At 60.4% G+C, this 27,098-nt stretch overlaps 1 protein-coding gene across 6 annotated transcripts; it reads right to left on the reverse strand.

Annotated features, from left to right (window-relative positions):
- Positions 1–1,562: 1,562 nt before the first annotated feature.
- Positions 1,563–25,563, reverse strand: ATP13A2 (ATPase cation transporting 13A2). Of its 6 annotated transcripts, none has more exons than XM_088842899.1 (29): positions 25,374–25,562; positions 17,458–17,552; positions 16,952–17,134; positions 16,588–16,646; positions 16,321–16,435; positions 15,814–15,890; positions 13,948–14,025; positions 13,557–13,626; positions 12,625–12,759; positions 12,477–12,543; positions 12,171–12,299; positions 11,479–11,634; positions 10,970–11,080; positions 10,844–10,890; positions 10,569–10,757; positions 8,751–8,957; positions 8,179–8,274; positions 7,943–8,099; positions 7,744–7,864; positions 7,515–7,639; positions 4,935–5,095; positions 4,699–4,815; positions 4,531–4,610; positions 4,042–4,194; positions 3,855–3,951; positions 2,866–3,089; positions 2,632–2,783; positions 2,257–2,426; positions 1,563–2,174 (listed from the first exon to the last, which is right to left on the reverse strand). In XM_088842899.1, exons 1-29 carry the CDS (start codon positions 25,381–25,383, stop codon positions 2,040–2,042), a joined length of 3,516 nt encoding a protein of 1,171 aa, XP_088699025.1. In that variant the 5' UTR covers positions 25,384–25,562; the 3' UTR covers positions 1,563–2,039. The 6 variants fall into 6 exon arrangements, with proteins under 6 accessions (XP_088699025.1, XP_088699023.1, XP_088699020.1 ...); XM_088842897.1 differs by having other exon boundaries at positions 2,616–2,783; XM_088842894.1 differs by having other exon boundaries at positions 1,563–2,426; positions 2,616–2,783; positions 25,374–25,563.
- Between the last annotated feature and the right edge of the window lie 1,535 nt (positions 25,564–27,098).

Genomic DNA, 27,098 nt, shown 5'->3' on the forward strand with positions numbered 1-27,098 from the left:
CTGCCTAAGCCCCTCCCTGCCCCCTAAACCCCAAGCCCCTCCCTGCCCTCCCTGCTGCCAGGTGCAATCCCACAAGGGTAGAAGGAACTGTCTGGCTGGTGGCTGCAGTGCAGGAGCCCTGGGTTCGATGCCTGAGTGGGGAAGATCCCCTGGAGAAGGAAATGGCAACCCACTGCAGTGTTCTTGCTTGGAGAATCCCATGGACAGAGGAGCCTGGCGGGCTGCAGTCCATGGGGTTCCAAGAGTCAAACACGACTTAGTGACTAAACCATCACAACGCTTGACAAAGGGGGACCCTGAGCCCCAAGGTACTGCCTCTAGATCTTGACTCCCAGACCCTCCACTGCTTCCACACTCCTTTGTCTTAAGGACACGAGCACAGGTGGCAGTTCATTTGGGGGGGGGGTAGCAGGTAGGGCACTCTTGTCCCCGTCTCCTTGGAGAGCTCCCCCTTTCCTGCCCGCCTCTCACACCACGTCTTATAAACTGCACCCAGGCAGAGGTCATGTCTTTGTTCGTCACTGTAGCACTGTGTCTGACACATGACTGCCCGGCACAGGCAGGAATAAGCAGTTAGGGGTAGAAGGGACTCACACCCAGGCCTGGCGGTGTCCTCTGGCCCCCCGAGCATCTGCCACCTGAGCGGCCGCTGAGACTCAGCGCCCAGCGGAGGGTCTGTGGGTGCCCCTGGTGGCACAAGTTGCCTCTCCACATGCCACGTCCTGGTCCTCAGTTTGAGTTAACATTCACTGAGCTCCCGCAAGGGCAAGCTGGGGGGTGGGGGTGCACCAAGGCTTCCAGTAAAGAGGCTGGAGAGGGGCTTTTCTTTCCTGTCGCCCCCCGCCCAGCACAGATGACCCGCCGCATCACTAGGGCGGGGCTTGGCCAGCCCACCCCCCACGCTGGGATGACTTCAGGAGCACCCAACCTCTCCTGGGGGACGGTGCACGTGGTTCTAGCTGAGCCTGAGTCTTCATCTGAGGGAGGGACAGGACCCACAAACACAGCCCAGGATGGGGTGGCCGGGAAAGCAGGGAGCTGCCCCAGTTAACGCCTCGTAGGTGCTGGCGCTCGTCTGAGACATCCTGTTCTCTCTTGCCTCCACAGGAGGGTAAGAAGGTTAAGAGCGCGGACTCTGGGGTCAAAGCTCCCTGGTCTCAGTTCTGACTCCCTGCTGCACGGCCTCTAAGCCTCAGGTTCTGTATCTGTAAAAGGGGGACTGGGAACTCCCCGTGGTCCAGTGGTTAAGACTCGGTGCTTTCACTGCCTGGGCGCGGGGCATGATCCCTGGTTGGGAAGCTAAAATCCTGCAAACCGTGTGGCACGACGAAAAATAAAACCTGAAAGAAGGGGAGGAACGGTAGTCCACAGTCATGAGGATTAAATGACGATACACAAACACGCTGAGCAGAGCACTGGGCACGTGCGTGACCTGGAAATGTTACTGTCAGACGAGGACACGGAAGCTCAGAAAGGGGCACGGTCCACCATCTGAAAAATTCAGGGGGTGCCAGGAGCACGTGAGGGGACCCAGGTCTGGTGTCAGGCAGGAGACAGGCACGGCCAGGAAAATAGGACGACTTTATTTGCTATATTGACAGCGGCTCTGCCTGGGGCGGTGTCTGTTGTCTACATGGAATGTCCCGAGTCGGGGATGTGGATAGCGAGCGTTTCCCTGGGGGGAGGCGGGCAGGAGGGAAGGCGGGGCCTCGGGGCTGCAGGGGGGATGGCGGAGGGGCTATGGGGTCCGGCGGAGGCTCAGAGGCAGCAGGTCCAGTGTGCAGGCTGCAGGCCGGCGGGCGGCGCTACCTCACGGGGCCGGCAGGGGGCGCTGCGTCACGGGCCCGGCGGGCGGCGCTACCTCACGGGGCCGGCAGGGGGTGCTGCGTCACGGGCCCGGCGGGCGGCGCTACCTCACGGGGCCGGCAGGGGGCGCTGCGTCACGGGCCCGGCGGGCGGCGCTACCTCACGGGGCCGGCAGGGGGCGCTGCGTCACGGGCCCGGCGGGCGGCGCTACCTCACGGGGCCGGCAAGGGGCGCTACCTCACGGGCCCGGCGGGCGGCGGCCACGGCTGCTCCGCCAGCTCCCTCTCCAGCTGCTTGAAGCGCTTCTTGGAGGCCTGTTTGGGCCGGAGCCACCGCAGGCAGCCAGGGAGGTACTGGTCCAGCAGGCTCTGAAGGGACAGGGCGGTGCGGGGGCAGCTGGGGCCGAGTCCTCCCCCAGGAACCCCCAACCCCAGCCCGGGGCGGACCCACCTCCAGCATGAAGGCCGCCACGACGTTGAAGGCGACCAAGCCCAGCAGCAGCAGCTTGAAGGGGGTGCTGGTGATGCTCTTCAGGATCAGCGGCCCCTGCAGGGGCCCGGGCGCCAGGACGAGGCCCACCAGGACGGAGCCGAAGAGCACCAGGGCCACCAGGAAGGGCACTGGGGGTTGGGGGAAGCCCGTCAGGTCAGGGGGCCCCGTGCACTCACACCCGCGCCCGACAGGGCCCCGCGGGCTCCAGTCCCCCGGCCCGTCATCCAGCGCCCCCGCTCCTCCCAGCGCGAGCCCCCTCCCTACGGTCCAGCGCGCCCCCCACCCCTTCATCCAGCGCGCCCCCGGCCAGCGCGTGCCCCAGCGCAGCAGCACCGTTGGTGTACAGAGGCCGGCGGAAGGGCGCCCCCTTGGACACGGCGGCCGCCAGGATGAGATACTGGAAGCTGGACAGGGAGAAGACCACCGTGTTCTCGTAGTTGGGCAGGTTGTCCGGTGCGGGCACGGTCCCGTTCAGAGGCACGAACCTGGGGGCACAGGGCCCGGGGTCAGGGAACGAGGGGACGGGGACGCGGCGCGGGGGGAGGCGGACCGCCTCCCGCTACTCACCAGGGCTGGGCCGCCGTCAGGAAGTAGCCCCCCAGCTGCACGCCGGCCACCAGGGCCACCTGCAGCAGCAGGCTGCCGAGCACCGGCCCGCTCAGCAGGGACCCGGGCGGCCGTGCCCGCCCCAACTCCCGCGCTGGCCACGTGCGGCTCATGAGCACGGCCACCGTGGTGGTGATGACCAGGTCCACGAACAGGAACTGCAGGTCTCCCAGGTTGGTGTTAACCTGCCGGCGGGGAGCGGGCAGGACAGCTCCCAGTCTGACGGGAGGACCCACCCTGCCCTGAAAAGCCCTGCTGTGGGAGGCATCCTTGTGCCCTGCCTCTCCCGAGCCGCTCGCGGGTCTCGAAACTGCTGGTCTGATGGCAGGGACACCGCCCTGCCTCTCCACAGTCCCTCGCAGGTCTGGGGAAGGCATGCCCGCTGACCTGGGCGGCCTCGGTCTGATGGGAGCGCCCAGCCTGAAGGCAGCCCTAGAGGACTCACGGCTCCTGCCCTCCCCTGGCTGCAGGTGGACATGGGGCAGAAGCCAGCACAAGGCCTCTACTGCCCGCGGTGTCACCTACTTCCGGGGGGTGCTCAGCGTGTGCTCCCAGCAGGGAGGGGGCGATGCCCACTGGCAGGATGCAGGGGGCACAGCTGAGGTCCGGGTCAGGACATGTGGGGAAAGGTCACTCCGTGGGAGAGAGGCCGCCAACTCCTTCATCCCAGCCCGGGGTCTGCCTCAGTCTCCCCGCAGGTGGAAGCTCCCAGGGGACCAGGGGGCTGGGCGGGGGGAGGGTGTGTGAAACTCGAGCCCAAGACAGCTGCTCTGGTTTCTGAGGACCTACTGTGCACCAGGGGCTCAGCGCTTTCACCATCTCAGACAATCCTCACTGATGAGACCCACGGTACCCACGCCACGTGGCTGGAGCAGGATCTGTGGCCATACCAACTATTCCAGAACCCTCTGGCTCCTCACCCCCTGGCCGAGGGCCCAGGAGATGCTCACCGTGTAGAGGATCAGCACAGAGATGAACTGGGTCAGGCTGTACAGGGCCATGTACTTGAAGACGCTGAATGATGTGTCCAGGGAACAACGGCCTTCCCTGGGGAGCAGGCATGGGTGTGCGGGGTCCAGGCCCCGCCCAGCACCCCCCAGCCCCCCCCAGCCCCCGCCGGCACCTGGCCTGCCTTACCTGATGACCATGGGCACACACTCGATGCTGGCCACACTGGAGGTGAAGGGCGAGACCACCGAGGCCTCGGCCTGGGAGAGAGAGATGCCCACGTCCGCCGCTTTCAGGGCCCCGCAGTCGTTGGCGCCGTCCCCACACATGCCCACACAGTACCTGGCAGGGACAGGAGGGCGGGCGGCCCGACTCACCCGCCGGCTCTGGGCCCACAGGGGCCTCCGCGGCTGGACACGACCCCCCGCCCCAGGGGCTCTGCAGGCAGAGCCGGGGGCTGGCTGCACCCCCTGCCCGCAGGGTGCCTGTGTGGCTTTCGGGATCTGCAGGGGCTCTTAGAATCAGTCCCCTGCAGATACCAAGGGCTGGGGTGCCTGTTAGCAGGACAGACCCAGGGGCGCCCGTGGGGCTCTCCAAGCCGAGAGCTTCCTGATGCCCAGGGTGGGAGCAGGGACATGCAGGCCAGCCGCCCGCTTTGGCCCGCCCGCAGGCACTCACTGGAGCTTCTGCAGTTCACACACCAACTCTGTCTTCTGCTCGGGTGCCATGCGGGCAAAGACGGTGCCCTGGACCAACACCTGGGGGCACAGGGAGGTGGGAGGGGCTAAGGCAGCCCAGAGGAGGCAGCTGAGCCCGGCGAGGGGTGGGGTGACCGGGGGGCCCTACCTTGGGCAGCAGCTTGGGGAAGTGCTTCACAAGGACAGCAAAGCTGGACCCGCTCAGGGCCAGGTGGCTGGACTGGGGATCTGGCTCCATGGTGTAGCTGGCAGCCGGGTCAGGATCCTGGGGGCCCGGGAAGCTCAGCTCAGCACCCCGTGCCGCCCCAAGAGCTAGGGCCTGGAGCAGGTGACACGGAGGTGGTGGCGTGGGGGGCTGTGGCTGGAACTCGGGGTCAGCCTCACCTGGGCCCCGTTCGTGGCTGCGAAGGACTCCAGTGGCTGGAGCTCAAGGGAGGCAGGCTGGCCCCGCGCAGGGGGGGTGGCATGGACGATAACCAGGCGCTCCTGGGGGCCCACCATGCCGCAGCCCTGGGCCACGGTGACCGCAGTCTGCAGGTTGTCCCCTGGGGGTGCGGGGCATGGTCAGGGTCTGGCTGCTGTTGGGGGGCCATCCTAACCTTGACATGTGTATAGCTGGGAAAACTGAGGCTGGACGGACTCCGTCCAATACGATTGGCTGAGCGGGTAACTGAGCCTGTGCGCCACAACCACAGAAGCCCATGCTCTGAGGCCTGCCAGCTGCGACCACTGAGCCCAGCGCTGCCGTCACTGAAGCTTGGGCACCCAAAGCGTGTGCTCTGCAGAGAGAAGCCACAGGAGCCCCGCAGTGAGAGCAGCCCTGCTTGCTGCAGCCAGAGAGAGCCTGAAACTGAGACCTGGAAACAACGCGCAGCCAGGAAGTGAGCCAGCTAACGTTCAGAAGTGGTCTTAGGAGAAGCGGGGGCCTGGGTTCAGTTCCACATGTACTGTTTAATGCTGTGGGGCTCTGCTGGGAAGAGAGAGTGTGTGTGTGTGTGTGTGTGTGTGTGTGTGTGTGTGTGTGTGTGTGTAGGGGCGGGAGGACAAGGAAAGGACTCAAACCTATTAAGCCCTTCCGTGTGTGTGTGTGTGTCTCTGTGTACATGTGTGTATATCTGTGTCTGTGTGTGAGTGTGCATGTGTGTACATGTGTAGGGGTGGAAGGACAAGGGAAGGACACAAACCTACTGAGCCCTTCTGTGTGTGTGTGTCTGTGTGTGTGTGTCTGTGTGTGTGTGTCTGTGTGTGTGTCTGTGTGTGTCTGTGTGTGTGTGTGTCTGTGTGTGTGTGTCTGTGTGTGTCTGTGTGTGTGTGTCTATGTGTGTCTGTGTACATGTGTGTCTGTGTGTGTATCTGTGTACGTGTCTGCACGTGTCTGCGTGTGCATGTGTTCGTGTGTCGGTGTTTGTGCCTGTACGTGTGTGTGTACATGTGTGTGTATCTGTGTATTTGTCTCTGTGCACGTATATACGTCTGTGTGTGTCTGTCTGTGTGCAGGGGCGGGAGGACAAGGGGAGGACCCAAACCTACTGAGCCCTTCTGTGTGTGTGTCTGTGTGTGTCTGTGTACATGTGTGTCTGTGTGTGGGTATGTATATGTGAGTGTGTGCCTGTGTGTGTGTGTATCTGTGTCTGTGTGTACGTGTGTGTGTCTGTGTATGCGTGTGTGGATGTGTGGTGTATGTGTATCTGTGTCTGTGTGTGTATGTGTCTGTGTAAGTGGGTGTAGATGTGTATGTACGTGTGTGTGCATACATGTGGATATGTGGTACACGTGTGTGTGTGTGTGTACATGTGTGTATCTGTGTCTGTGGATGTGTATATATGTGTGTCTGTGTGTACGTGTGTGTGTGTCTGGGTGTGTGTGTACGTGTGTATCTGTGTTTCTGTGTACATGTGTGTGTCTATGTGCATACATGTGTGGGTGGGTGTGTATGTGTGTACATGTGTATATGTGTGTACATGTCTGTGTGTGTATGTGTATCTGTGTGTATACGTGTCTGTGTACATGTGTGTCTGTGTGTGTCTGTGTACATGTGTGTCTGTGTGTGTTTGTGTGTGGGTATGTATATGTGAGTGTGTGTGTGTCTGTGTATGTGTGTATCTGTGTCTGTGTGTACGTATGTCTGTGTGTGTATACGTGTGTGACGTATGTCTGTGTGTGTATACGTGTGTGGGTGTGTGGTGTATGTATGTGTATCTGTGTCTGTGTATGTATGTGTCTGTAAGTGGGTGTGTGTGTAAGTGGGTGTGGATGTGTTTGTACGTGTGTGTGCATACATGTGGGTGTGTGGTACACGTGTGTGTGTCTGTGTACATGTGTGTATCTGTGTCTGTGGATGTGTATATATGTGTGTGTGTGGGTACATGTGTGTGTGTCTGGGTGTGTGTGTATATGTGTGTGTCTGTGTACGTGTGTATCTGTGTATGTGTGTATACATGTCTCTCTGTGTATGTGTGTGTGTACGTGTGTGTGTACGTGTGTATCTGTGTACATGTGTGTCTATGTGCATACATGTGTGTGTGTGTATGTGTGTACATGTGTATCTGTGTGTACGTGTCTGTGTGTGTGTATGTGTATCTGTGTGTATACGTGTGTGGGTGTGTACGTGGGTGTGTGGGTGTGTGTGTGTGCAGGAGAGGGAGGACCAGGGGAGGACACAAACCCACTGAGCCCTTCCGTGTCGCCCTGGCTGGAGTCTTTCTTCCTTCCCCCATGAAAGGGGCCGACCTGCCCCCCCACCCTCAGGGGTGCTCACCCAGGGTGGACGCCTGGCTGTCACTCCTGCTCAGCCTCGCCTCCCTCCTCTGTCAGCTGGGGTGACAACTACCCCTCGGAGGGAACCGTGATGATACTTGAAATGTCTGAAGAGGACCAGGCCGGGAGCAGGAGCCCAGCAGAGATGCCCCGGAGGGGACGCCAGGCTCCCTGCCCTCTCAGGGCCGCCCCGCGGGCAGTGCCTACCTGTCACCATGACGGTGCGGATGTGGGTCTCACGCAGAGCCTGGATGACGCCCGGCGTCTGCGACTTCAGCAGGTTCCGCATGACCAGCAGCCCCAGGAGGCTCAGCTGCTGCTCCACCGCGTCCCTGGGGGCAGACCCAGGTCAGAGGCCACAGGCCACGCGCCTCCCCAGTCCCCGCAGGGCACCGGGCCTGGCTCCGTGCGTGCAAAGCAGGTGCTCGGTCCCCACCTGGACAGTTGCTGAGCAGCTTCCAGGCTGGCCGTGACGGGCAGCGGCTTGCCGGCGAGGGCCACCACGCGGTAGCCTGCGGCCGTGTAGCTCTGCAGCCTTGGGGCGAAGTCGGCAGGCACTGACAGGGCAGGGGTGGGTCAGGGAGCGGAGGTGGGGGTGGGGCACCCACCGACCAGAACCCCGGGGGCCCCTTCACCTGTCGCGGGGTCGCAGAGGCTGGCCACCAGCTCGGGAGAGCCCTTGACGCAGGCCTCGGGCTGGGCGGCGCCCGGCCAGGCCACCACCACGCTCATGCGCTGCAGCGCCGACAGGAAGGGGAAGCGGCCGAGGATGCTGACCGGCGCTGGGGGCTCCTGCGGGACCGGAGGGCAGCTGCGGGCTGACCGGTGGGCTCCCCACACCCCATGCCCCATGGGTGCCCCCGCGACTCACCATGCCCTGAAGGTGCAGCTCCTGGAGCGGGGGCTTCATCACCGCCAAAACCTGGGTCCCAAATGTTGCGTCTGCAATTGGCCCCTCCTCCAGGACCTGGGAGGCAGGCAGAGGGTGCGGGCATCAAGGGGCAGGGCACTGGCTTGACCTGGATTGGCCAACCCTTGGCCCCGGGAAAGAGGCGGTAGGAAGAGACTCGAGTTAGACCCTTGGAGGACTTCCTTGATGGGAGACCGGATGGAATAGATGTCACAAGTGTGGGCTCTGGAGTTGGGAGGACCCGAGTTCAAACTCTGGCTTTGCCATTTACAAGCTGCTTGGTGACCTTGGACACGTCATTCCAAATCTCCCCGTTTCCTCCCAGTCAGGCAGCTTTTAAGCTCCCCCCACGAGATGAGGCCCCTGCAGCAGAGTGCTGGCACAGGGCTGGCCAGGCCACTGTTATTCCTGGTGGGTAAGAGAGAGACCCCCCAGGAGTCCTGAAAGTGGAGACCAGGGAGGCTCAGCCCAGGTGGGCTCACCCTCTGGCCCAGGTGCCCAGAGGCAGGGGCAAATCTGCTTGGGCTCCTCACCCAGCCAGTTGACTCCACCATCTTGAGGTCCATGGGGTCGCCCACTGGGGTGTCCCGGAGCCGGCTGAGGGTGTGGCAGGTGGCCAGTGCCCGGAGCAGGGGCCCCACGGGCAGGCGGCGGGGCTCCGAGACCAGGGGCAGGAACTCCTGCCCCTTCAGGGGCACCACCCCCATCACGTCCAAGCTGTCCTCAGTGAGGGTTCCCGTCTGCAGGGGGCAAGCGGGTGGGTCAGTGGTGAGTCCCAGTGAGCTTGGTCCTGGGTGGTGGGCACCTGCGTCCCCAGTTAGGGGGGCCCCTGGGAACCCCGGGAGGCAGGGCTGGAGCCAGGAGAGGCCTCTGTGCTTCCGGACCTTTGGTCAAGCAGGCCCCTTGGCCAGGATGCCCCTCAAGCCCTGGGGCTTCTCTGTCTGGCATCGTTCCCTCCAGGGAGTCTGCCTGCTCAGGGCTCCCACCCGTGGCCTCTGTACTCCCCTGCCCCTTGTCCACTGTGACACCAAGAGGGCCTGGCTGTGTCCGGCTCCCAGGGAGATGAGGGAAGGAATGAACGGGTGAATGGGGTGAAAGGATCCCACATTTCCCGCACCGTTCCGGTGGCTCAGTTCCACACCGGCCCTTTCAAGAGCCTGGGAGCTCTGCGATCTGACCACGCTCCACTCTTTCAGTTTAAATAACACCTGGGGCTTCCCTGGGGGTGCAGCGATAAGAACCCGCCTGCCAGCGCGGGGACACAGGCTCGATCCCAGGTTCGGGAAGGTCCTACATGGCATGGGCCACTGAGCTCGCGCGGCACAAGTACTGTGGCCGCTGGGCCCGGGAGCGTGCCCTGCGGCGGGAGACGCCGCACAGAAAGGCACCTGAGACAGGAGACGCCCACAATGAGAAGCCTGCGCACCGCAGCGAGAGCACAGCCCGCTCGAGCCACAAGGACTCATCGCAGACAAAAAAACAACTGCGCAGATAATGTCCAGCCTGCTCACCAGGCCTGCCAGCCTTCAATCAGTCAGAGCTCTGCGGGTCTCATCTCTCACTGTTTCCCACAGTCTGTTCCTCCAAGGAGCCAGGAGCCACACGACTTATCCCCTCCGCCAGGCCAGCCCCACTCTCATCGCGGTGGGGGCCACCCCTCAAAGATCACTGCGGGACTCAAGGAGCCTCGACTGCCGTCTCTCTAAGGGCGTCCCCCACTGCCTCCTTCCCATGCACCCCGTCTCTTCCTTCCCTGGAGCCCACCGCCATCTGCAGCTCTCCATGGCCCTTGGTTTGCTCATCCTGGTGGCGGGCACATCTCTGAGGGGCTGACTGCCAGACCCCCCCGTGGTACCCAGGGGCTTCCCAGGTGACAGTGATGGCAAAGAACCTGCCTACCAATGCAGGAGACGGAAGAGACACAGGTTCGATCCCTGGGTCGGGAAACTCCCCTGGAGGAGGGCATGGTAACCCACTCCAGTATTCTTGCCTGGAAAATCCCAGGGACAGAGGAGCCTGGCGGGCTATGGTCCGGGTTGCACAGAGTTGGACACGACTGAAACGATTTAGCACACACACTGGGTACCCAGCAGGCCCTCAGTGGTCTTCAAACAAATTAGGTGATTTCGGACATTTTGCATTTCAGAGCATGAGCACGACACAGGTGGAGCTGAGGGTGGAGGGCTCCTCTGAGTGTCTCCATCCCAGGACACAAGGAGGTTGCCGGTGCTCAGAGCAGGGCCATGGGCCGGCAGTGGGGACCCGGGTTCAGCAGGCCCTCGGTCAGCGCTGCGGGGTTGGGTGTGGATGTGGGGGCCTGGCTGTGATGTCGGTGTCCCCGCGGCCCCTACCTTGTCGAAACACACCAGCCGGAGCTTGCCTCCCAGGTTGATGCGTGGTGGGTGGATGCAGAAGACGCCCTGGCTCTCCAGCCGGCTCTGGGCGTAGAGCGTGCACATGGTCATGGCGGCCGGCAGGGCGGGCGGCACGGCCACTGTCACCACGTCCAGGGCCCGGATCACAATCTCGCCCAGAGGCACCTGGCGGGAGGCGCTGTCAGGGCCAGGGCCAGCCCGGATGGGCCCTGGGCATCCCCCAGAACTTCCCCCCCAGCCCCCAGGCTTACCTGGTTGCGGAGGAGGATAACGATGCTGTAGATGGTGCCAAGCAGAGCTGGGGAGACAGGAGGGGCTCAGCGGGGCTGGGCCAGGGTTCAGGGCCCCTGAAGGGCAGGGTGCAGGGGGCCACTCACCCACGACTGAGAGGGCGGCCACGAACTTCATGCTGTGCTTGTAGAACTTGAAGCTGAGCGGCCGGGGGTGCAGGATGGAGCTCACCAGGCCCCCCTTGGCCGTGCAGAACCCTGCAAGGGGAAGCAGGGGTCAGGAAGGGTCACCTTGCCTGTCCCCACACTGCCCACAGCTCCGGGCTCAGTGATTGCCCAGCTGAAGACCCACAGGTCCTGCCCAGACTTCATAGGTTTACTCAACACAGAATTAGTAACACCAGCTACAAGCTGGGTGGTTTACTTCAAATCCAGATTGTAGCTTTGGCTGAAAAGAAGTCCAATCTGGTGATACTGGGTCCTCTTCCCACGTAGCAGGGGCCTCCTGGGGAGCACAGGGCTGCTCTCTCCCTTGGGGGGGCGCCTTCCTTCTCGCCAAGGTCCCACCCGCTGCACCCAGCCAGCCCGCCCGGCTCTGTGTCCCCTCTCCTCCGGCTGCTGACCCCAGTGTCCCTGCCCGGCCCCCTGCCTCGCACCTGTCTGTGTCACCACTGCCAGGACATGGGGTCCTACAAAGGCCCGGGCCTGCAAGATGAGGGTCCCACAGAAGAGCGTGTGCCGCCGGTGGGCCTCTGGGAGGTAGGGCACCGGGCCCTCGGGAAGGGCCGTCTTCAGCACTGGGATGCTCTCCCCTGGGGGGTAAGTGGCGTGAGGCCCAGGCAGTCCCCCCACTGACCAGACCGAGCCCTAAGCAGAGAACTGTTACGGGAGCCCTGGGCCTCATTTAGCTCTTCTAACTGCGTGTGAAGGAGTCACTGCCCCCATTTTACAGGGAGGTACACTGAGGCCCAGAGCACACAGAAGACACAGGCACAGTGAGGCTGTCTCGCTCCAGGAACTGTCTCTCGAGGGAGCCGGGAAGAGTTTCGAGCACACAGCATGAGCGGACTGGGGGGCCGGGGTCGGGGAAGGTGCTGCTCCCCCACACTGGGATCACTTTGTAACCAGCTGTGTTACTCATGGAACTCAAACCAGCAAAGAGATTGACTTCAGCCCCAAACTGGCTGCTGGTGAAGAGCAGCAGGGCCTCCCCCGGGGTCTCTGGAGTAGGAAGGGGTGAGGTCAGGATGGTTACCTGACAGCAAAGGGGAAAGAGAGCTCCAGCTAAGACCGTTCTGAAAGGCAGAGGAGCTCGGCGGTGGGGGCGGGGGAAGCGCCAGGGGCTGACCTGTCAGGGAGCTCTCGTTGACCATGCACTCGCCGGCCACCAGGGCCGCGTCACAGGGCATCAGGCCGCCCTCCTGCGGCAGCACCAGGCAGTCTCCGGGCACCAGCTCGCTGGAGTCCACCCACTCCTCTGTGGGCAAGCGGGGGGTCAGCAGGGGCCTTAGCAGGGCTGGGGGGCCACTGTCTCTGCCCCTCCACTGGCTCCTCCCCCCTCAGCCTATCTGCCTCTGCCCGTCCCCCTGCCTCCCTCCCCCTGCAGCCTGTCACCTCTCCCAGCTTTCCTGCCTCCCCTCCCCCGGCTTCTTACCTCCCCCTGGCCTGCAGACGCACACCCGCACAGACAGCTGGACCATGTCCCTCAGGGTCTGGCTTTGCTGTGGGCAGGCGGACAGCAGGGCACGAGTGGGTGGAGGTCCCGGGACACCTGCCCCGTGCCCACCGCCCCGCCCACCCACCTTTCTGGTCCTGAAGACGGACAGGCAGATGGAGGCTGCAGAGCCAAGCAGGATGCACAGGGCGTACCAGTAGTAGTGGTCAGCCAGCCACAGCGCGATGCTGAAGGCCTGGAACCCATAGTAGGGGTTCAGCGCCTGGGGGACGGGGAGGCAGCGTCAGGGCCCGGGGCCCCCGGCGGGGACCAGCCCCGGGCAGGGCCCGGAGCGGATGGACCTGGCTCCAAGGACAGAAGCCAGGACCATCTCCTGGTCCTGCCCTGACTCCCTCGGCCCCACTCCCTGCTCTAAGGGGACACAGGTCTGCAAGCCAGACCCCTGCCACGCACACTGTCCGCCTGTCACAGGAGGGTGGGGCAGCTCTGCAGGCTGCTGCTGCCAACTCCACCATGCTGCAGGGGCGCCAGGGCACGGAGGGCTCGGTCTCTGCCTGACGCCCCATGCCCCACGCTGCCAACAGCCTGCACCAGGTCGGGCTCTGGGCCTCCCCTCTGTCTCACCGGTGTCCGCCCCAGCTCAAAGGCCCTGTCAGCCCGTACTTTCTGTGTGTCCGTCACTGGCTTCCCTTTGTCCCCGTGTGACCCTGGCCATGTCTTCCCCCCTCTGAAGCTTCAGCTCCTCATGTGTGAAACGTGTCCCGGCTGCGAGGCTGCTGGAGCAGGAAGGTGGGCAATGCACACAAGGACCCAGGCACTGGAGCCCGGCTCTCGGCGAAGCGGGAGCCCTGGCCGTGTGGGTGTTTCGGCCTCTGAGCCCAGCCCGGACCAGAACTTCCGATCCCTCTCCCTGAGCCGACCGGGGCGGGATCTGAGTCGTCTCCGCTGCGGAGAAGAGGACGGCAGGCAGGACCCGCCTCTTCTAAGGGGCCCAGAGAGGGCAAGCCCCGGTCCAGGCCACACAGGGCCAGAGCTGGGGCAAGGCAGGGACAGCCCTACCTCATCCACCAGCAGCTGGGGATAGGACTTGACCGGGACGCTGATCACGTTGGGGCCGTAGACAGCCTTTCTGTAAGATGGGTGACAGAGCCATCAGATGAGGGGTGGGCAGCAGCAGCTGGACCCTCTGGTGGGGATGGAGTGGAGTGAAGTGAAGTCGCTCAGTCGTGTCCGACTCTTTGCGACCCCATGGACTGTAGCCCCCCAGGCTCCTCCATCCATGGGATTCTCCAGGCAAGAATATTGGAGTGGGTTGCCATTTCCTTCTCCAGGTGGGGGTGGAACGCCCCACTTTACAGCCAGGGAGACTGAGGCCAGGGAAGGCAGGAGACGGGAAGCAGGCTACACCCCGGGGTGGAAGACGGAGGCGCAGCCCTCAGGCAGCTCCCACCTCACAGTGCGGTCCTGCAGGCTGAGGCCCGCGCTGCAGCGGCGGAGGTCATCACAGGTGCGGCTGTGGTCCAGCAGGCTGGGGGAGGGGAGGGGTCTTGAGCGGGCGGTGGGGCTGGGTTCTGTCCCCCCGTCCTGGCCCGCCTCTGCCACCCCAGCCCCCAGGAGAGAGCGCGTCCCGCACTAACTCTGGGCCTGAAAGAAGTGAACACGACATTCGCTCAGTCATGTCCGACTCTTTGCCACCCTGTGGACAGCAGTCCGCCAGGCTCCTCTGTCCAAGATTACTGGAGTGGGTTGCCATGCCCTCCTCCAGGGGATCTGCCTGACCCAGGGATTGAACCCAGGTGTCCTGCATTGCAGGCGGAGTCTTTACTGTCTGAGCCACCAGGGAAGCCCTGACGTTCCCCTTTTGTTCCTCAGATTGGGCCTCAAACCCTGTCACCCAAGAAAAGCAATGAGAGGTGACGAAGATACCTAGCAGGGACAACAGCTGCTATTGTTCAGTGATGTTTAGTGCCGCGATTACTTACTGACATCGATGCCAGAATGAGTGGAAACCACACGCTGCGTAATGTTTTACGCATTGTTACCAGTTCTGCGCTAACCGTTTGTGTGGCTGCTGCTCTGATTTTGAAATACACACGTATATAGATAAAGTTGGTGTAAATCTTGTTAAAGCAACTGTATTAGGAAAAAAAAAAGATGCCGCCTTAGGTAAGTCACTTAGCTCCCCTGGCCTCAGATGTTCACATGCAGGATGGAGCTGGGGACAGCACCACCTCCCGGGGCTGTGGGTGGGGTCAATGGGGTACGTTCTGCCCCGTGTTCGGACGGCTCCTGGCACCAACTGAGCCACAAACACGGCAGTGACTCCTACTCTCTTGCAGCGGAGGCTCCTGGGGCATCTGCACACCAGCTGGGCGCTCACCTCTGGGCGGCGCTGCCTTTTACTGCAACCACGTGTCGTGGCTTCAGGGCTCCTCCTGGGTCGGCCGGAATCGTGCCCAAGTTCGCGGACTCCGTGACAGGTAACGGCCGGGAGAGTACAGGTAAGGCCCCCCGGTTTGCTCCTTGGGTGAGGGCACCCCCAGGCATGTGTGCATCACTGGCTCAAACAGATCCCCAAGGCCTGTGCCCCGGGCACTCACGACGAGCGCCTCCGCAGCCTTCTCCTCCCTGCCTGCCTCCCCGGTGTCTCCTGGCGTCACCTTCCAGCCTCCCTGCACCTGAATCCTGTCTTGGGGTCTGCTTCTCAGGGCTCAAACTAAGACACAAAGTGAGCTCATGTTTCTCAAGCCCTCAGTAGGTGGCAGAGCAGCTACAAGACCCCACTCTGTGCCAGGAGGTCCGCGTCCAGGGCAGGCAGTCTGCTCCCAGCGGCGCTGTCACCGCGGGCCGGGTACTGGGCTAAGCCTTGCCGACCAAGTGCGTACTTTACATTCCAAACAGTGCTAGGATGAGGCTTCCCCGGTGGCCCAGCGGTTGAGAGCCCTCCTGTCGACGCAGAGGACACAGGTTCGAGCCCTGGTCAGGGAAGAACCCACGTGCCCCAGGGCAACCAGGCCCCTGCTCCCCAACAAGAGAAGGTGCGGCCCTAAGGAGCCGATGTGCCCCAACTAGAAAACAGCACCCCCAGCGGCGAAGACGCAACACAGCCCAAAACAAACAACCTTCAGAAAAACCCGAGAACTCAAGGCCACAATCCCCTTCACAACTTATTTACAAACAGAAACCTTGAGGCCCTAACAGGCTCCATGACCTGCCTGGGGTCACGGGGGCTGAGGCCTGGAGCTGAAAGCGGAGTCCACGCAGGGCAGCCCCCCGCCAGCCCCTCTGCCCAGCCCAGCGCTGCCGTGGTGCCCACCTTACTTGGCGGAAGGCTTGCTGGGTCTCCATCCAGACGTAGCGCTGGCCCCGGAAGACATAGTAGCGCAGCCTCCGCTGGAGGGGGCACAGAGAGAGGTGGGCTGGGGGCGGCCCCAGAAGGGTGTGTGTGGGGGGCAGGCGGAGAGGGGCCTGAGGCAGGCAGGGGAGGCGGGAGAGGGGTGGGAATGCAAGAGGTGACCCACAGGGGCTCCTGGGGTCCCAGTGGCTGAGACCCCTCGCTCTTGATGCAGGAGCTGGAATTCCATCCCTGGTCAGGCAACTGCGACAGGTCCTGTGTGCTGCAACTAAGGGCCAGCGCAGCCCATAATGTTTAAAAATGAATAAAAAATTAATTCAAAATAAGAAAGGTGATCAGCCAGTATCCTGGAGTCTTAGGAGAACCAGAGGTGCCCGGAGCACAGTGGAGGCCAGCTGTAATCGCAGAGGGTGTGAGACTGGGTCCCGGGTCGGGCAGGGCGTGTCCGGAGTCCCGCCACGCACTTACCGGCTCATCGGGCCTGTGGAGCCGCTCAGTGTCCTTCCAGGCGTCCTCCGGCTCTGCCCCCACCGCCGCCCGGCTCCGGCCGTCCTCTGCCGGCGTCTGTGGGGGCGGCTGCAGGCTGCGGGGGGGTGGGGTTACTGTGGACCCCAGGCCGGCTCAGCACCGCCTGTCCCTAGTCATTGCGTTCCTTGGGACAGGAGGCCCGGGCCGGTGCCTTCACGGGAGGAGAGCGGGAGCAGGGCTCCTGGGAAGGGGGACGCGCTGCCTCACCTATCCACTCCGACGGCCTCCGTCTGCACTTGGACCGTACAGAGCTGCCACGAGCTATCCTGGAACACGGAGGCGTGGACTCGGTCCAGGAGTGATCCCTCCCTGCTCCCACCCCACAGCCAGGTGATCCCCGCTGGAGGAGGCAGGGATCAAGGCTGCGGGGGACCTCCTGGGAGCCACCCGCCCCGCCTGTCTGCCCGCTGCTCAGATGGGAAGGCTGCGGTCGAGGGAGGAGATGCGCCCACGTCAGGCCCCACAGACTGACAGCAGCCAGGCTGGGCCGGGAACCCAGGCGTCTCACACCCACGAGCCCGATGCACTGCCGCCCCTCCTGCTCCAGGCTCGCCCCGCCCGGCCTGCTCACCTCTCTGTCTCTTGTTTCTATGACGAGTGTTTCGGCGCAGGCCAGGGTGCAGGGCCGGAGCCGCAGCCGCACCCCCCACAGGGGCTTCCACCGGAACAGCAGCAAAGGGAGCCCCGCCAGCATCCAGACCACGGCGTGATAGCCGATGGATCTCCATGGACTGCCACAGTAACCGCTGAGCCTCTGCACGGCGGGCAAGGCCAGGGCCGCTGGGCGGGCTGGTCCACCCCCAGCAGAGCTCGCCTGCCCCTCCCTGTCCACGTGCGTGTGTTCAGTCGCTTTCGACTCTCTGTGACCCCAAGGTCATGACTGCACCCCGCCAGGCTCCTCTGTCCGTGGGACTTCTCAGGCAAGAACACCGGAACGGGCTGCCATTTCCTTTCCGGGGGATCTTCCCAACCCAGGGATCAAACCCACGCCTCCCGCGTCTCCCGTGTTGGCAGGCGGGTGCTTAACCACTGCGGCCTGGGGACCCTGCCTGCACCCTCGCCTCCCCGCCCACGTACCACGGATGAAACTGAGGAGCTGAGGGGATCTGTAGATGTCTCGATCGTCAGGGTCCCATAGCCGGCGGGCGTGCTGCCCACGAGCGGGCTGCTGTCTGTGGGCAGAAGGGGAAACATCCTTGGTGGGGGGCTCCTCCCCCTTCGTCAAACACGACTTAAGCTGATATACCCGGCAACTCGTGTCTTCCTGGCCCTGTTCTCCACGTCGTGCTGGCTCTTGCTCATAGCGCCATTTCCTTGTGCCCCTGGGGATTGCTGACTGGCTGTGGCCCAGAGTCAGGGCCTGGGGCCCACCCGGCTTTGCCAGCACCCACACACCTGGCTGCTGCCTTCCTGGGAGCTCTGCACCCCACTTTCCACCTGGCCCCACCCCAAGGGCAGGGACAGGGCTCCTCATCCGTGATCAACCTTCATGCCCAGCACAGGCCTGGCCGCGAGGAGACACTGAGAATCCAGACCAATAAGACATAAGGGCAGCCTCACTGTGGAGGTGAAATCAGGGAGGAGCGAAGAACCCTGTCACTGGGGGCGGGCTGGAGGGGGGAATGAGCTGAGCAAGCCCCCAGACCCTGAGGAGAGACGCTGCCACGTGCCAGGGCCCAGAGCAACAGCGGGCAGCTTCCTTCTGTGAGGAAAGGGCCCGTTTTAAAGATGGGTAAACTGAGGCTCAGGGAAGCGTGGTAGGCATTTCTACTGCAGAAATCATTCTTTTTCTCCTGCTTTCCCTACTGTAGGGCTACATTCCTAGCAGAGCAGGCAGACAGGGGGTGATCTGGGGCCCTGGAGGGGGTAGGACGCACAGCTCCCACTCTCTGCCAGGGTTTCTCCAACTGTGGTCCCCAGAACTCTCGGAGAAGTTGTTAAGACAGAAAGATGCCCGAGCCCCTCCCAGACCCGCGGGCATGAAGGCAGTGGTGCTGGGCAGCTGCATGCTTCCCGGGAAGGGCTCGCTGCGGGAGGTGGGAAGCCGGGCAGGTGGGGAGCAGCCTGCTGAGTTTCTGGGCTCCCTTCCCTGCCTCCCCAGACAGAGCCCTGCAGAGGCCTGAGCTAAAAGGTCCCACCCAACAAACCCAAGGTGTCCCAGGCAGCTGATCCTGTCACAACACCCCAGCCCCTCAGGGGCTCTGCCCGCAAACACTCGGGTTCCTGCAGCTGCTCCAACCCTGGAGGCAGCCAGGAAGGTCAGCGTTTCCCAAGGACCCACAACGTGTGGGCTCTGCTCCCGGTCCTTCTTCTGTGGGTAACACAGTGACCCTGCCACGTGAGCACAGAACTACCCCCTTTTTACAGAAGAAAGTCAGGCTCAGAGAGGTGAGGTAGGATCTTAAAGCCCATCAGATCAGACCACACAGTCTGTTCTCTCCTCTCCCAGCCCCCATGCCTCCACCTAAGGATGGGGATAATAATTACTATGGTAATGATCAGTCCATTCTAAAGGAGATCAATCCTGGATGTTCATTGGAGGGACTGATGCTAAAGCTGAAACTGCAATACTTTGGCCACCTCATGCGACGAGTTGACTCACTGGAAAAGACTCTGATGCTGGGAGGGATTGGGGGCAGGAGGAGAAGGGGACGACAGAGAATGAGATGGCTGGATGGCATCACTGACTCTGTGGACATGAGTTTGAGTGAACTCTGGGAGTTGGTGATGGACAGGGAGGCCTGGTGTGCTGTGATTCATGGGGTCGCAGAGAGTCAGACACGACTGAGCGACTGAACTGAACTGAACTGAATGATCAGAGTCAGAACCGCCAACGTCCATTAAGCACCTCCTGGGTGACAAGAGTGGCTCAAACCTGCTATAGGAATGACCTCCTTTCACTCCCCAGCAACACAATGAGGAGCTGCTCATCTTTCCTGTTCGTACAAATGGGGAAACTGAGGCTGAGTCACACAGGAGAGCAGGGCACACGCCTGCACCAACTGAAGGCTCTCAGCAAAAGGCACCAGTGGGCACCGCCAGAGAGCAGGGCACATGCCTGCACCGCCTGCAGGCTCTCAACAAAATGACTCAAAACCCACACATGGCCAGGCTCCACCACGGCCGATCTACCTGTCTGCTGGGCGACTCAGAAATCCATGGAGCTGCCACCAGCTCCAGGAAGGGCCTAGTCTCGGGGGAATACAGAGAGAGAAAGACACAGACACAGATACACACAGACAGACACACACACACACAGATACACACACATACACACAGAGATACTTACAGGCACACACAGAGACACACACAGACACACAGATACACACAGAGACATACACACACAGAGATACATACAGACACACACACACACAGACACACACACATACACACAGAGATACTTACAGACACACACAGAGACACACACACACACAGACACACACACAGATACACACACATACACACAGAGATACTTACAGACACACACAGAGACACACACACACACAGACACACACACAGATACACACACAGACACACACACACACAGATACACACACATACACACAGAGATACTTACAGACACACACAGAGACACATACACACAGACACACAGATACACACAGAGACATACACACACACACACAGATACACACACATACACACAGACGCACACACAGAGACACACACACACACATACACACACAGATACACACAGACACACAGATACACACAGAGACATACACACACACACACACAGATACTTACAGACACACACAGAGACACACACACACATACACAGATACACACAGAGACATACACACACACACACATACACACACACACATACACACAGAGATACTTACAGACACACACAGAGACACACACACAGATATACACACATACACACAGAAGCACACACAGAGACACATACACACACAGACACACACACAGATACACACACAGACACACAGATACACACAGGGACATACACACACACACATACACACAGAGATACTTACAGACACACACAGAGACACACACACACATACACACACAGATACACACACATACACACAGACACACACACAGAGATACATACAGACACACACACAGACACACACACAGATACACACACATACACACAGAAGCACACACAGAGATACATACAGACACACACAGAGACACATACACACACAGACACACACACAGATACACACACAGACACACAGATACACACAGAGACATACACACACACACACATACACACACACATACACACAGAGATACTTACAGACACACACAGAGACACACACACATACACACAGACACACACACAGAGATACATACAGACACACACAGACACATACACACACAAACACACAGACACACAGATACACACAGAGACATACACACACACACATACACACACACACATACACACAGAGATACTTACAGACACACACAGAGACACACACACAGATACACACACATACACACAGACACACACACAGAGATACACACAGACACACACACAGACACATACACACACAAACACACACACACAGATACACACACAGAGATACATACAGACACACACAGAGACACACACATACACACAGACACACACACAGAGATACATACAGACACACACAGAGACACATACACACACAGACACACACACAGATACACACAGAGATACTTACAGACACACACAGAGACACACACACACATACACACACAGATACACACACATACACACAGACACACAGATACACACAGAGACATACACACACACACACATACACACAGAGATACTTACAGACACACACAGAGACACACACACACATACACACACAGATACACACAGAGACATACACACACACACACATACACACAGAGATACTTACAGACACACACAGAGACACACACACACATACACACACAGATACACACAGAGACATACACACACACACACATACACACAGAGATACTTACAGACACACACAGAGACACACACACACATACACACACAGATACACACACATACACACAGACACACACACAGAGATACAGACACACACAGAGACACACACACACATACACACACACACAGACACACACACAGATACACACACATACACACAGACACACACACAGATACACACAGAGACATACACACACAAACACACACACACATACATACACACAGATACATACAGACACACACAGAGACACACACACATACACACACACAGACACACACACAGAGACACACACACACATACACACACACATACACACAGACACACAGATACATACACACACAAACACACACACACAGATACACACACAGAGATACATACAGACACACACAGAGACACACACACACATATACAGACACACAGACACACAGACAGATACACACACATACACAGACACACACAGAGATACATACAGACACACACACAGACACAAACACACACACACAGATACACACACAGAGATACATACAGACACACACAGAGACACACACATACACAGATACACACACATACACACACAGAGATACTTACAGACACACACACAGACACATACACACACAAACACACAGACACACAGACACACACACACACAGACACACACAGAGATACACACACATACACACATACACACAGACACACACACAGAGATACATACAGACACACACAGAGACACACACAGATACACACACATACACACAGACACACACACAGAGATACATACAGACACACACAGAGACACACACACATACACACACAGACACACACACAGAGATACATACAGACACACACAGAGACACACACACATACACACACAGACACACAGACACACACACAGAGATACATACAGACACACACACAGACACATACAAACACACAGACACACACAAATACACACACACATACACACAGACACACACACATACACACACAGAGATACAGACACACACACACAGACACACACAGATACACACACACGCATGAAGCCCGTGGATCCCAATCACCTGGGCCTGGTCAGCGTTCCCCCTGGGCTCACAGAGACCCTGGGGGTGGTCCCTTTGGCTTTCTGGCCCCGACCCAGCCCGGCTTCTGAGGGAGGCCTGTCAGGGCGTCACTTCCTGCCCATCCTGCTGACTGTGCACAGGTGGCAGCGGGCTGAGGCCTCCGCTCTCTGCACGTGTGTGGCCCTCCTCTCTGCTGTGGGCCTGTGTGTGTCTGTGGCTCTAGGCGGGGAGCAGGTGGCTCACCCCAGGGCAGGACACCAGGTGCTCAGGACCCATCCGGCCTGGGCCCCCGATAGGCCTAGCCCTTTTCCTAGAAGAGACCACAGTCCCCACTGGTCTTCCCACCAGAGCCTCTGCCAGCCCTGGAGACCTGCCTCCTGAGGGGGCAGAGTGGGTGGTCTCTCCCCTTTAGGGCTGACCGTGGGTGTAAGGGGAAGAGCACCTTACGGGGGAATTCCCTGGTGGTCCAGGGGTTAGAACTCTGTGCTGCTTCTGCAGAGGGCATTGGTTCAATCCCTGGTCAAGGAACTAAGATCCCCTGCAAGCTGCAAGGTCAAAAAAAAACAACCCCAAACCACCACCACAAAGGGGGCTGACACAGGCCAGGCACCGCTGAAGGGCTTGACACACTTTGATTCACTCATTCCTCACCACTGTCAAGCGGGGACTGCTTTTATCCCTATTTTACAGATTAAGAAACTGAGGTCCAGAGAGGTGGAGTAAGTCTCCCAAAGGCACACAGCCAGCAGGTGGTGGGATGTGATCCAGGCGGTGTGATCGCAGGGTCCCCGCTCTTAACTGCAGCTCCATGCCTGCCATTGCTGCCGTCCCCATCAGTAACCGTGGTCCTGGCTCTTTCACAAGGGCCTCAGCCTCTCTGGCTTCCCCCTCTCCAGGATCGTAACCCTGAGGCAGCTGGCCCAGGGGGTGTTTGAAGTTCCTGAAGCGTGGCCTGCAAGTTCCTGAAGCGTGGCCTGTGCAGGAGGGCGTCACCGGCTCCTTTGCCAAGGAGGTGTGGCTTCCGCCCCAACCTATTTCTCAGGCTCCCTTCCACGCTCCCATCGCCCCCGTCTGAAAACCCACAGCTGTGCGCTCAGCAGCCGCTCCCTGGCCTCCACGCAACCAGGCCAGCAGCCGTGCTGGGGACAGGGCTGCAGCGTGGTGCCCACCAACTTGTCTCACAACTGGAAAGGGCATTACTCCAAAGTCCTCTCTGCCCACTTCCCGCCTCCGCTGAGAGCAGCGTCTCAGGCCTGCACAGGCGTCACCCGCTCCTGCTCACAGCGCCCAGAACCTACCGAATGAATGAGTGAGTGGAGGCGGCACGCCTCGCTGACCTAACAGGGCAGGGAAGCAACGGGGCGAGGGTCGCTGAGGCCCTCTCCTGCCCTGAGCCAGCTGGCAGGTGCAGAGGGACCAGCCTCTTCTTGAAGGGCTCCGCTAGGGCCCACCTGGAGCTGCCCTCACCATCTCGCTTCCCAGGATCTAAGCGTTGCTCCCTCTGGAAGTTCCTCCTTGTGTCTTTCACACACCCATCACTTCTTCCAGTCAAGCTGGGGAAGGAGGAAGTCACATCTGTGGAGCACTCTAGATTCCCAGCAAGGTCAAGCCCAGGGCCTGCTTTTGCAGAACACCTGTCAAAATACTCAAAAGGCTTTGTTTATATCTACTCGCATCTGAGGCTCCCCAGGGATGGCACAGGAAGGTCAGGGCAGTATCTGATCTCTTTCGGGACCGCTAGCTGCTTGAGATGAGAATACTTTCACAAATGACGGCATTGCTCTTGATAACAGCAACCGATCTTCACGGGTAACCCTCTGATGGAGGGACTATTATCATCCCGTTTTACAGTTGGGGAAGCTGAGGAATACAGCTTCAAGGTCCCTTGCCCAGGCTCACAGAGCTCGAAAGGGGAGAAGCTGGAAATGAGTGAGTCTGAAGGAACACATTCCTCCCGTTCACCCTCACAGCCACCTCTCGGAAAGTAAGGATTAGGATCCCCATTTCAATTAGGCTCAGAGAGGTTGATAAACATGTCCAAAGTCACACAGCTCTGAGTGGTCAAGACTAGACTTGAACCTAGTCTGATTCCACAGCCCCGGGGCAATGCCACAAGCACTGTAGAGACGAGGGACTGAAGTCAAAGCCATTTGGGAACCTCTTGTTTCCTGCGGAAGCGCCAGTTTCCTGCTGATGACCCGGTGGAGGCCCAGGGCAGCCTCCTCCCTTGCTGAGCTTCTCCTGCAGCCCAGGAGCTCCTCTCCGAGCCAGGCTGAATCAGGGACAACCTGCCTGCCAGGAGCTCCCTGATCTTTGGACCTGGAGTCCAAGAGCCACAGTCCCTCAGCCGGTCTGCACTCTAGAGTCGGGGCTGGGGGAGTGAGGTGGGAGACAGGGTCTGAAGGAGCCTGAAGGGTCTGAAGCTGCAGAGAGGTTCGCAGCAGATGGGATTTAAATTAGGTGGCCTCCAGACACACGGCTTGGGACAGGTGACAGGGACAGTGTGGTCCCTGAGCCAGGGCAATGAGGCTTCCTCTGGAGGCCTGGAGTGACATTTGTATCCCAGGGCACTCCAGTACAGAGATTCAGGAACCCTTGGCTCCTCCAGCTCCATTCATTCTTCCAGCCCAAAAGAACACCCGCTCAGAGGCCCGGACGCAGCGACCTCCACGCCTCTCCCATCTGGACGCCGGTCTCCGCACCGGGAGGCCCGCGCCCCGGTTAACCCCCTGCACGGCGGCGCCGGGCGCTGAACCGCCCGGGGCTTTAGGAGGGCGCCACCCGGGGCTCCCGGCCTCTCTGGGATCTGGAGTCGGGGGCGGTGCTCGGCGCGGGGTTGTCGGGCGGGGGGTCCCGGCGCGGGGGTGTCCTGAGGCCGCTCCCGCGGTGCGGGTCTCCCAAAGGCAAGTGGACAGCGCCCGGGTCCCGTCTGCCCCGGCGGCGCGCTCACCTGCGCTCATGGCGGCTCCTCGCGCTCATCGCCGGCACGGGCGTCGCGAGGCCCCGCGGGAGGGGCCGAGGCGGAAGGCCGGGGGCGCGGGGCGCGGCGGAGCCGGGCCGCCCGCAGCACCTGCAGGACCGGGAGGAGGGAGCGGCGGCCACGGTGCCGCAGTCGGGTCTGCGCCCCGCCAAGCCCCGCCCCCGCTCCGCCAAGCCCCGCCCCCTGCGTCCGCGCGCCCCGCGGGCCGCCGGGACTTGTAGTCAGAGCCGGCCCCGCCCCGCCCTCTGCGTCCGCGCGCCCCGCGGGCCGCCGGGACTTGTAGTCCGAGCCGGTCCCGCCGCGCGCCGGGCCGGGGCGCCCCGGACAGAAGCGAGGGCGCTGGGGTAGAGGCGCACAGAGAGGGGAGGACGGAGACCCGACGGGACGACCCTCAGACCCTCAGGCGCACTCGGAGATCCAGTCCTCAGATGCAAGCGCGAGTGCGCCCCCCTGCCCTCCCACCCCGATTCGCGTACAGGGTTGTGACACAGCTACACAAGGGCTCCCCGGGAAGCAGCACGGCCTTGTTACACAACCGCCTCAGACACACACGTGGGTTCGCACACAGGCTAGACTCGCAGGACGCAGACACAGCTCAGATTCACTCACAGAGGTGGTGCTTAGACACTAGGCACTCACGCCTGGGAGCCTGACCCTTAGGAGACACTCAGGCAAGACCAGGCCGGCCCGCCCCGCATTAGGTACAAGGCACGCTGGTTCAAGCTGGGCCCCCTCTTCCAGGCTCTGTGACCTCGGGCGAGCCACTGAGCCTGGGTCTCCTTTCTTTCTTTCCTTTTTAAAGCATAGTTCAGTTCAGTTCATTTCAGTCGCTCAGTCGTGTCCGACTCTTTGCGACCCCATGAATCGCAGGACGCCAAGCCTCCCTGTCCATCACTAACTCCCGGAGTTCACTCAAACTCATCGAGTGGGTGATGCCATCCAGCCATCTCATTCTCTGTCGTCCCCTTCTCCTCCCGCCCACAATCCCTAAAGCATAGTTACATTTTATTTATTTTTTGTGAGGACTATTTTTAAAGTTTTTATTGAATTTGCTACAATGTTGCTTCTGTTTTATGTTGCCTAGCTTCCCGACCAGGTGGAACACAGGCCACTGCCCCCACCTCCAAGTTGAAAGGCGAAGTCTTAACCACTGGACCACCAGGGAAGTCCCCCTGGGCGTCGTTTATTGACCTTTAGGAGGATGACGTCGTGAGGCTTACAAGAGGAAAAGCTTGTGAAGCACTCGGGACAATATCTGGCACCACTGGATAAACGTCAAAGGAAGAGACACACCTGCCCGGAGTCTCAGTCTCAGAAACGCCCCTACAGAGGTGTGTGTGCACACGGGGAGGCTCTGCAGTGATGTACAGAATGCTTCTAAAATGCCAGAGAAGTGGCAGAGGTGGGGCTTCCCTGGTGGTCCAGTGGTTAAGAATCTGCCTTGCAGTGCAGGGGACACTGGTTTGATCCTGGTCCAGGTAGATCCCACATGTCTTGGAACAACTAAACCCACGAACACAACCACTCAGCCTACATGTTGCAACTACTGAAACCCGTGTGCCTAGAGCCCGTGCTCTGCAACAAGAGAAGCCGCCGCAGTGAGAGGCCTGCGCCCTGCAACCAGTGAGGTGCCCCGCTCACTGCGAGCTGGGAAAGCCTGGGCGCAGCCACAAAGACCCAGCACAGCCAAAAATA

This window comes from Moschus berezovskii, chromosome 2 (genome assembly GCF_049115385.1).
Source record: "Moschus berezovskii isolate FMDL1 chromosome 2, NW_MosBer_1.0, whole genome shotgun sequence".
In the NCBI taxonomy this organism is placed as follows: Eukaryota; Metazoa; Chordata; class Mammalia; order Artiodactyla; family Moschidae; genus Moschus; species Moschus berezovskii.

Coding starts and splice junctions, on each gene's coding strand:
- ATP13A2 (XM_088842891.1), bottom strand. Junction 16,647..16,951: donor TAGAAACAAGAGACAGAGAG/GTGAGCAGGCCG, acceptor TCCGTGTTCCAG/GATAGCTCGTGGCAGCTCTG. Junction 3,090..3,854: donor CTGTGCTGATCCTCTACACG/GTGAGCATCTCC, acceptor CCCCGCCGGCAG/GTTAACACCAACCTGGGAGA.